At 30.0% G+C, this 11,811-nt stretch overlaps 1 protein-coding gene across 1 annotated transcript; it reads left to right on the top strand.

Annotated features, from left to right (window-relative positions):
* The first annotated feature begins 299 nt into the window (after nucleotides 1–299).
* LOC134279822 (uncharacterized) lies at nucleotides 300–8,342 on the top strand. The gene is made up of 6 exons (XM_062762233.1): nucleotides 300–342; nucleotides 2,967–3,257; nucleotides 3,849–3,985; nucleotides 4,346–4,562; nucleotides 5,710–5,815; nucleotides 7,966–8,342. Exons 1-6 carry the CDS (start codon nucleotides 300–302, stop codon nucleotides 8,042–8,044), a joined length of 873 nt encoding a protein of 290 aa, XP_062618217.1. The 3' UTR covers nucleotides 8,045–8,342.
* Nucleotides 8,343–11,811: the final 3,469 nt, after the last annotated feature.

The following is an 11,811-nucleotide window of genomic DNA, read 5'->3' as shown; positions in this document are numbered from 1 at the left end:
AAAATAAATCTGTGAGTCATTATTTACTTCAATAAAAACTTTTTTTTTTACAACTTTTAATTTAATAATGAGATTCAGTTATCTTGACGATTATTCGAATGATTTGACCGAAAAGAAAATGTCCAGATTTATTAACCCAGTTTCCACTGTAAATGAATCTTTACATCATTTGTATTGCTGATCAACACAAATTTTGATATATATTTTTTTGAAACCCCCAAAATATTGCTAGTATTATTAAATGGATTTATTGTTAATTAAGATTATTTACATGATTGCAGGTATCTTTCCTTTTAATGATGAACCCAGTCGATGGCATCAGTCTATTGTCATATTCTTCCTGTAAGTATGCTCGAATTCAAGAAAAAAAAACATTCTGACACAATTCCTTTTATTCATTTTTTTTTAAAAAGCTTTAAAATATACCAAATAAATATGATTTTTTTAAGCTTCCAATCTAAATACAAATTAATTCAAGCCAAAAATCCGTAAAAAAGTGTTTTTTCTCTCTTAGTAAACGATCAAAACCTTTTGCTTTATCATTCTGTATCTTTATGTGACAACTTTACTAAGTGTGAAAATAAGAAAAATTTTAATATAGGAAGCATATAAAAATGACTAATATATCCTAAATATTTAAGAAAAGTAGAGAAATTTCGCATAAGTCAATATTCATCTTGCATTTTAGTTAAATTATGTATATAAATTTGGAAATATCATCTTATATGCCCTGTATGGTTGTATTTTTTATGCAAAAAGAAAAACATTCAATCTAAATATCTGAAATAGAAGTGGGAATTGCATGATTGGAAATTTTTTATTCTTAATGTTCAGGGAAAAGGTATAACCTTGACCTGACCAAGATTATGAAATGATGATAAATAAAAAAGTTTCTCAACCAAAATAATTCTTTTAAGAAAAAAATTATCTGCTTTTCGCGGAATTCGAATTAGCAATAAAACTTTTTAGGATCATTTGCCTTGAGATTACAACACTAAGAACTGCGCCAATCATCTGCTGATGAAGAAGAATGGAGGCATCTAAATGTTTCTGATGTAACACAAGAGAATGATGTTCTTGTATTGTAGTTCTTTTATTCTTGATTTGATGATTAACAAATGATAATCAATGATTATGGTGACAGTGGTCCTAAAATAAACAAAACACAATTGAAAATGATAGTCATAAAAAAATAAATGTAAACAAGTACAATAAAACCCCCTGACATTTCAATATTATGAAAAAGTAATGTTCATTTCATGAAGTAATATTTATGACAGTCAGACTTCTATTACACTTTATCATACAGCATATCATCTTAGCAAGAAATAAATATGCAGTATAAATAATTATTAATAAAAAATGGAATGCAGTGTGGCTTCCGGTCACTGTGACGTCATCACACGAGGACTGTTCACTATAAATACAACTCAATTCATACAAACTATACATACATGTACTTGACAAGGAACCACTATTATAATAAATTTTTTTTGCATTGAACAATCTTTTAAAACCATCTATAACATCAGGGCATCTATTATTTTTAACCTATAAACGTACTTATAATACTTAAATGACTAGATGGTAACATAACGACATCATTTCTGACTAGTAATAAACCATTTTCAATCGGGAAATTATACAGTTGCATATTTTACAAAATATGGAATAATCATTCACTTGTGACATAAGTACCTAGTCTAATATGAATGCAAGACAAAAAAAATCATTGTTCACATATATCAGACAAAAGGCGTCTAGTATAAGAGTTTTATGAAGAGACTTACTTCTACAATCGGCGACTGACTTCTACAATTAAAACAGAGACAAACTCCATTACTAAAATGTAAAAGTCAGTTGTCGAATGTAAAAGTAAGTCTCTTCATAAAACTCTATAACACAGCTGACACACGTCTTCACTGTAAAAATACCACCAAAAGATTGCCTACTGTACATTCGGTAAATTGACCAATCAATGGACAGATTGACAAGTGTAAAAGAATATATTATAAAAATTATTTACAGTCAAAAACTTACGTTATTTCAGTTATTCAAAAAGAATATGAATATAAAAATAATTTTCCTTTTTATGATTTGTAAACTTTATAAAAATTCCAATCTCAATCCAATCCAATTCCAAGAATCTCGAGCACGATGCAAAATATACTTCGCCTTCTTACAGTAATATGTGATATAAAATTGACTAAATGGAATTCTCCTCAGACAGATACATATGTTTTGGCATACAAATTGGAGGTAAAGTGGGTCTTTGCTACATGGTTTTTAACCAAAAGATGTATATTTTTACGCTAACGTTAAGGAATAGCTTTCAAAAAAGGAGCAAAGCCCCAGTCATAGTTGATCCTATTTTCCTTATTAGTGTGTTTATGCTATTTCATATGCAAATTACTTTACCGTTTGTGAGATTTTCGAACATTGTATAGATTTTACATTAAATATCATACTTGAATGATAGAAGAAATATCAATTAAAATTTTGATATAATCGAAATAAAAATTTTAATTTAACTTCCATGTTTGTGACACTATAGTCTGAGTGCTGTCCTTTGCATCACCCAGCTGACCCCTCCTCTTTCCCCGAAAACTTTTCGAGAAAACATGTTAACTCTTGAAAAACTCTTTAAACACGCCGACCCGGTAAAGCACATTACTAAGGTAATTTTTTTTAACGTATTGTAATTTTAAATTGTAAACCATAGCACCCAGTGTAACAATAATGATCTGAGTTTGATACTAGAATGCATTTAAGACAATTTTTTTTTGATTTGACAATTCATATCCCTGATTCAATCTTCAGGCCTATGGTTGGGTTCAATAATTTTTTAAAAATGCTTTTAACTTTGAGAAATTGTCTTTTTTAACTAACGGGCGTCTGAGGAAAAGAAAACAACTTACTTGATATTGATGAACGTCAATGTAAATGAATGCCTTGTTTAATTCTAGGTCGACCGTCCATATCCACAGACAAAAAATTCCCAAAGGTCGGTGACGACGTTAAAATAGTTGCAAAGTATTGTCAGAAAAATGAAAATCATACAATTCGGTGGCGAAAGTGCGGAGAACTAGTTGGAATATGTGTACAAAAAAGCTGTTCACAAGGTGCCAACATTAAGAATGATCCATCCAACTTGGAATCAACTTTAATCATCCAGAACGCAAGTATTTCGAAGGATAATTGTCATGTGACTTTTATAGCAGACGGTGATGAATATCCAATAAGGATTAATATATACAGTATGTTAATATTTTATTTCCTTTTTTCATAAGTTTGATGTAAGATATAACTCCACTCACTCAAAATGTGAAAGGTAATTTTTTTTAAAGACAGATAAAAACATAAACAGTCCTGTCTTCCTCAGGCATGCAGCCATGATTTTCTTTGTGGCATAATAGTTTTTTTTTAGCATATCACCAATAATTTAATGCATAGCATATTCAGCCATTAACTCATTCAAAACGATGTCAATATTAAAAGAAATTAGAAAAGTTGCAAGACTGTTTTGGGTCCTTTAAATGTAGAATTCCGTTGCTGATGGGCGCTGCCTTTATGCACTCATTTTATCAAAAAGGCTTTAGGTTCTGTTCTTCTAGGTTCAAATGAAGACAAATGGTTTCATTCTCGATTGTTCATATTTTTACAGTGATAATGCCGAAAATTGACAATTCATGATACACAATACTACTATGAATCCTTTTTTTCCTATGAAAGTGTTACTTGATCAATATGTATTTTAATATTACATCTTTGATAATTACATACTGTGGCACAAACGTACTGTTTAATGTATTGGTATACTTGAATCTTAAATTAATTTTTGTTTGTAGAGCATCCAAAATTGATCATCCAGGATTCTAATGTTATAAATGATACAGAAATTCATCTACACGGTGTACAATTTGTATACCTAAATGTTGAAACATCATGCATGTATCCACGTCCTACGCTGAATGTTGTCTACAAGGTAAGATATACTTCATGTCAACTAAGGCAAAATAATAGAAATGCTACACTATGAAACAAATTAAAACATCCAGAACAGTTATATAAAGGTATCTTAAGGATGGCCGAAAGCGTTTTCGTTATAAAGAAAGTAGTCATTCTGTATAGCATTTTTCTCATTTTTCGTTAACAAATTTCAACTGAAAAAGCAATATTGGAATATGTTTTGAGAATATTTAGGGTACACAGACATAATGATACAATGTGCACATACTCAGAAAAATCTTTCATCTATTTCAATGATGAACTGTCATGAATAACGTAGTTAAACTTCTTAAAGCTACAGTTTTGAAAGAATTAAAAAAGTAAATATTCTCTGCAGGATGAGCACCTATTAAGAAGTACGTTTACTATTGATGGAATCGATACGGAATGCAAACGCTTAGAAGTTTCCACATTTGCCTCTTTTAATATTTCGGCTAAAGAGTTGAAAGAAGTACATTTGCAAGGCAGAGGGACTCTAACTGCTTCATTAGTATACGCTGGTTTCAGCAACACGATTTTTAATTGGACGATAGTATTTGACCAAAACAATGATGGTACGTTATTTGATTTTGTTGGCTTAATCTAAGCATATCAAACGTAAAAATATTTTGGAACATGCATTGATCACAGGTTTTAATTTCAGTAATTTGACATAATCATTGTAACATTTCCTTTTATTGAATTCAATTCATTTATTGAAAACACCATCGCACTTTGACATACGAGGGGGGATCAAATATTTGCGAATAACTTTAATAAAAGAATCAGTATTTGGTTTCAATGTGGAGTATATTTTAATTAGTCCTCTCCGATTTTAATGCTTATCTGCCACCACGTTATATAGGCGGTCACGTGACCTGCTTCGTAGTGGTCTGTCACAAAAGCCGAAGGATTTTTTAAGTTTGATATATCTTTCCATTCAAGTTAATTCTTATAACTATAACAAGTACAGTTCATTTGTCAGAAATGGTAAAATCTCGGTAAAAGAATGGGTGAATAAGAATATCCGTTCCCAAAATGAATATGGCGAACATCAAAACCCAAATCCTCTGTCTAAGTTTTAATCATACCTAATATATTTGAATATAAAGTATTATTGTTTAATTAAAAACATATTTTTTCCCAAACGTGCTTTCGCTGGGTAACTGAAAAATTATAATTTTTAACCATCTACCTTCATTCACTAAAACGATCAAACCAATCTGTTATTTAATTTCTAGAGGAAGTCTTTAGTTTTAATTAACTGTGTACAAATTATTATACGCTAATGCAAAGGGATTTCTAAGATAAATAATATATTTTACAGTTGTTCGTTGAACGAGTACGATTGAGACAAACATATTTGTCACCAATGGTCTACATAGTGACGTCATTTTCACATTGTGACGTCACAAAAAAGGGCAACACTTGATTCAGCATATGCTATATATAGAACTTGTGTATGGCTATGTGTGCACCAAATTTTATTCTAATCTGAATTTTGTATAGAAATAGAAATAATTCTCGAACTTTTTGATCACCCCTGGTATAAACAATAAATTAACATACATTATAATAAATAAAGGATATTCCATGATTTGTAATTGGATATGATTATTATACAACTTGTTATGGTTTTTGTTATCCTCCAGCCTTGGCGAGTGGATAAAAAGTGGTTAAAATAATGCATGCATATTTGAATATTACAATTGTTCAAATCAGGAACTCAAGGAACACAGAATGGGAACACAGGAGTGGACAAGTATGTTATTGCCTGTGCTGCTGTTATAGTTGGAGTTTTCATTTTATCTATCCTTGTGCATTATAAGTAAGTAATTTAACCTTGAATTCAGAATCAATTATTTCCCAGTTTTTTTTTTACTTCCCTACATTAACCTAAATGAAAATCAAAGCTTTGCTGACATTCAAACATACAACGACCAAAGCCACAGAGAACATTATTTATGTCAAAAACATTAAGCGATTCTTCGGAAAGCTGTCTTTCAAAATTAAAGAGATATTATCTTTTTAAAAGAGCTCTTAAAAAAAGAAATATTTCACAAAGAGAGATGTCTCTTTTATTTGAGAGAGATATGTCTTTTTAAATGTGATACGCTTTTCCCTTTGAAAAATAACTATTTTGTAAAACGAGATTTTTCCTAATGTTTATTCTAGATATCTCTTTCTCTAGGAGGAATATAATATGTCTTTTCCTTGAAAAGATATAACTCTTTATCTACAGAGATATATCTCCCAGTTAAACAGATGTCTCTCTGAAATCTGTATGTGTTGCGTAGAATGCGTTTAAAAACAACACTTCTAAATAATTCAATATTTTGATTCTTCATTGCTTTATGTCAATAAACAAATAAGGCCTCAACACATTTGAAGGGATATATATATTTAAGGAATGAATTTAATAGCTACCCATTTTATACGGTATAAACTGGGTTGGGGCAGTTTACGCTTTATAAACCGCGAATCGGTTTATAAAAAAGCGTAAACTGTTCAGTTTATACCGTATAAAATGGGTAGCTATTAAATTCATTGCTTATAATTTAATTTTCATTCATTTGATTAAAGAAAAAAGATGATTGTTCTAACAAAATGACTTCAATTTGTACAAAATTTGAATGTAACGTCAGGCGGATTGATACGTTTTTGACGTAAGTCATTGTGACGTAGACAAACCATTTTATACGACATAAAGTAATTTTTTTATCCAATCAAATACAGCGTTACAACCAGAATTAAATTATAAATATATATAGAAAAACACATTTCATGAATGATCTATCATTTCTGTTTTTAGCCTCTTTCTCAGAAGATTTCAGAGAAAATGAGCATTAAAGTTTATTTCCAAATATAAACATGAAATATAAGACTTGATTCAGATTTAAAAGAAAAACTGGTTGAGACATTAAATATAATATTATAAAACCTGTCATTTTACCCTTTTTCTAGGATTTATAGTAAGAGGGGAAGAAAGCATCAAATTTGTGGAGCGAGCGGAGACAAAAATTCAGCAGAGGAACATAAACCCCTGAACAAAAGCCTTTCAGTTGCCGAGAGGGTTCGATATATTGAACGATGTAAGGGTGTCTAGAACGTGTGTGTGACTTCGATAGGTATGTCCATTTATTGCGTTTATAAAAGAATCCTTCAACTTCTCTGGTGATTTACAGTTTTAATGTGTTGTGCATAAGGTAAACTTAATTTTCAATTTGTCAGATAAGTTAACACATTCTTAACGAGCGAAAATTTCTCTTAAAATATACATCGGACTACGTCACTCTTCCAATATTTGTTCTGATTTTTTTTTTCTACTCGTTCGTTCTTCTTTACTTTAAACATATTTTATTGAACAATTCAATAAGAATTGGGCAACAGGCAAGGCCTATTTACACCCTCTCCTTGTATAATAGGTCAAATACAGTAAGTAATAATACTAGTACATGTACATGATTATCAATAGAATTATAATGAAAAAATAAAAATAAAAATTCACAATCAGGTATTATTTATCCATATTATGTTTCAAAAAAGATGTAAACCCCTTAACTGTTTACATATTATATACATACTGTTCTAAAAATAATACAAATATTTGGAAAAAATTGTACATTTAATAGAATATTTAATATAACAGTGTCCCTAATTTAGTATCTTAGAAGATTTAATAAATTCTTGTACATATGAAAATATTTTACAATTTGTTTGATAAGAGTATTGAAATTTTCCTCTTAGCAGAGTATCTAGTTGATTCATTCGTTCTTCTTTGTGCTTTGTGTAAAGAAAGACACGAAAACAAACTGCATTTAATCGTTTTAATATATATATTGTAAAAGAAGAAGCGAAAATAAGCGAAAAAATAAAAAAAACGATATTGCATTATCTTGTCAATAACAATTGTAAAAATGAGTTATCGTTCTGGAGTATAGTCCATTTTACTTTGAGACAATACATGTCTTATTTCAGAAATAATGGAGAGATATGTATGGCTTACATCTCCTCATTTCGACACTCCTTTATGTGTACACATACCCCCTTTTTATGAAAATTCTTACAACAGTCAATTTAACATCTGTACAAATGCCAAGGATGCTATTTTACAAAGATACATATATAATAATTGTTATCATCCCTCCAAATCCAATGTTTTTGAAGAACTTAACAGAGAGGAAATTGAGTGCAAATGTGAAGTTTGTGTAGTGCATGCTAGCCATGCTGGTACTTGTAAAAGTCCGGAAGTCGTAAATCCATCTGATATTGACAGTAACAGAACTTCTACATTGACAGAAAGTGAAACTCTTAGTAGTGCCAACTCCACAATAGCTCCCCCGTCTGTTGATAGTGATGCCACCGTCGATCCAGAATTGACATGTGATCTTTCTTACGATGGAAATACGAGGGGCATTTCAAAAGTTCTAACAACTGTTAAATAAAAAAAAAATAAACCGTTTCACGGAAATTATTGAGTTTGATATCATTGGAAAGATCAATATATATATATATATATATATATATATATATATATATATATATATATATATATATATATATATATATATATATATATATATATATATATTTTATATTATTATTTATTATATTATATTATTATTTATTATGATAATATTTTTTTTATATATTATAATATATTTTATAAAATTAATATTTAATATGAACAAAATTGTTAGTCTCATATTTCACATTAATCCAGTAGTTATAAATTTGATATTGGTTTTAAAGATAATGTGATGGGCTAAATGTTGATCAGTGTATGTTTACAAAGCTTTATAATATCATTTTTCTAGGGCAATGTAGTATTTTCATGTCTTTTCTCCTTTATATCTTAAGTAGAGCATAGCATATGTACATGTATAAAAGATATTTTTGATAGCTGTACATGTTTCATTGAAGGAAACCAAGAACATTAATTTTTTTTAATGAATTGATTATTAACATTTATTTTTCCGTTTTAAAATGCTAACAGATGCTTTAGATGAACATGATGTGTCTGTGGACTCCCGTTTATTTACAAGTAAATCTGAGTGTTTCTCAAAACAGTTGTTACGAGGGGTATTTCAAAAGTCCTGAGAACAGTGTAATAAAAAATTAACCGTTTCACGGAAATAATTGAGTTTTATATAATTGTAAAGATCAAAAAAATATACACGTATTGTGACGTAACTTTGTTATTTTTATGACGTAATATCTGCGAAAATGACGTCATAATATAGAATGTTTAGCATACTGAAAAGTCGCGTTTTTATCCACATGAGACAATTTTAAAAGTGCTACCGAAGGCTTATTTGAAAAAATATTTCAAAGAAATTTTTTTTTTCGCAAAGAAGTAGACTAGGACTATGGAACCATTTATCAAAAATTCCATATTTCATTGTATGGTTTGTTTACTAGCACGGTTTATGCCCGGTTATGCTATCATCGACATTCATTTAAGATTTTAAGTTACAGGATACGACTGAATTTTCGGTCGTTTATAAAGCTCTCCACTGTATGAAATAAAACATCTTCTGTATAAAACTGAAGTATATTAATACAGTTTTCAACAAATATAGTTGAGTAACAGCACTCTTACCGTTTACAAATAAAATGTACAAAAGTCTTGCCCCTGACCTGTTTCTTTGCGTATTTTTTCTAGTTTATTCAAATTCGGCGCCCAAGAACTCACCACTGCTTTTGATTTTTGACTCCAAAAAAGGTTTATAAGTTACACAGACATGTAAAATCTTATTTAATTTCCATGAATTAAAATTCGCGAATATGTGGAGGTACGGCGGGGTTACAAATGCGCCCGCGCCATTTTGGATTTTACGAGAAAATATGGGGCACACTAAACTTGACTTCTCTTGAGCCCTCATCAATCCCTCAATTCTCGTTAAAACACATGACGAATTGATGAACGCTGTCCTACACTACACGGTCATTGAGAATGGAAGTGAGATACAGTTATTTGAACATTAGTTTTTAGAGGATCGTTACAAATACATGTTGTGATAATATCAAATTTATTTATCTCACTTCCATTCTCAATGACCGTGTAGTGTAGGACAGCATTGTGAGAATTCCATCGGCATCAAAAGCAAGTTTTTTAACTTGCCTAGATAGCCGAGCGGTCTAACGCGCTGTTCCTGCACTGCTAGGAGACAGATTCCGTAGGTCGAGAGTTAAACCCAGGGCTGGGGCGGAAGTGAGTACCCTTGTAAAAGTGAATATCTCTGTGCTTTCTATATTAATATTCCTTCACTTAGGGCAGTTATATTAGTTTAAGAGTTGTTGTAATTTGTGATTTATATATATATATATATATATATATATATATATATATATTATAATAATAATATTATAAAATAATTTTAGTATCAATCACCTTTAATTTCCCCCCTGATTTTTATAAAATACATGACTTTATGGATGTGTATGAAAAACATATTTTTCAATATGAAACATAATATCAAGCATAACTTAAGATGTGTTTCAACTTTGTCTACCAATTTTAAAACCAAAAGAAGTATAGGATCTAGGGAAAAGGTGAGATATTTTCAAAATTTATGTATAATTGCATTCAGAAAGAGTCCGGCTATTAAAATTTACCAAAAAGTCAATTTGTGAAGATTTGACCTTAAAGGCCCTTTTCTCGTGACGGCAGTCAAATATATTGCAACTATTATGTTTCATGACACTCTGCAAACTGATTGTTGAAAAAAAATCATATTATATAAAATAAAATTAATCTTGATAACTTTATATCAAATTTATTTTGAAAATGAAGAGCTGGTCATCCAGTAATGAAGTGCTTTGACAGACAATAAATTAAAGCTAAGAGAATTAGAGAAGAGATCTTTAATTCTTGTGCCAAAATCTCAGAAGATATCACATGCTTGATAAGATAAGATTAACAACTTTCCACACCAAACTCATTAATTTATCTACTGGTTTCATGTCCAGTCATTATTCCCAAGAGATAAATGATTTTACATTATCTTCCGTGTAATGTAAAAACTATTTTAAACTTTTAATGATGTTTCTTTTTTAGTTTTAATGAGTAGTTTAAAGCTGTAGGTCACATTTTTGTACAGATTTTCTAGATTTTATGTCTCAAACCTTAAACATGAGCCCAAAATGGAAAAGTCAATTAAAATAAACCTGTAAATGCAAATAAAAAGAAACAAATAGAGTAGAAAATTCCATAGGCACACCTTCATTTAGTAAATAATAGGTGTACCAATTTTCAGATGAATCCTTGCAATAATTTCTGAGAAACGTTCTACAGAAAACCCCAAAATAGAAAAACGAAAAAAAAAATACCTGTAAAATTAAAAAAAAATCATCCAATCAAAATGAAAATATCAGGTGCACACCTTCATATGGTGAAGAATATGTGTAAAAATTTCAGACAAATCCTTCCAATAGTTTCCGAGTAATGGTCCTGACAAAAATTTGTCTACAGACAGACGGACAGCTAGACGGAAAGACGGACATGGTGATTCCAATATACCCCCCTAAACTTCGTTTGTGGGGGTATAATAAGGAGAAATACTATTCTTTTGAATGTGTAGTTCACCTCCTTCTCCAATTCTCAGATGTCTGTCTTAAGGAAATAAGTAACATAGAGAAACAACACAAATTAAACATAAATTCCATTGCCTGGTCCGAATCAAACACGTCTTATCTTCTGCGTTCGGTGACTAAACTTTTCTATAAGAATGGCCATGGAGATCCACTGTTAATATCCACCTACATTAAAGATACTCTCAACATTTCAAAAATTCCTATCATGAAATACAGAGACACTAGATT

The sequence above is a fragment of the Saccostrea cucullata genome, unplaced genomic scaffold (genome assembly GCF_032062105.1).
Source record: "Saccostrea cucullata isolate Sc308-1 unplaced genomic scaffold, CSIRO_AGI_Scuc_v1 ctg1762, whole genome shotgun sequence".
Taxonomy (NCBI): Eukaryota; Metazoa; Mollusca; class Bivalvia; order Ostreida; family Ostreidae; genus Saccostrea; species Saccostrea cuccullata.
Note: the sequence above shows the minus strand (reverse complement) of the source record. Positions and strands in the feature narration are given on the sequence as shown.

Coding starts and splice junctions, on each gene's coding strand:
- LOC134279822 (XM_062762233.1), top strand. CDS start 300: ATGAACCCAGTCGATGGCATCAGTCTATTGTCATATTCTTCCT. Junction 343..2,966: donor TCTATTGTCATATTCTTCCT/GTAAGTATGCTC, acceptor GTTTAATTCTAG/GTCGACCGTCCATATCCACA. Junction 5,816..7,965: donor TCTATCCTTGTGCATTATAA/GTAAGTAATTTA, acceptor GTCTTATTTCAG/AAATAATGGAGAGATATGTA.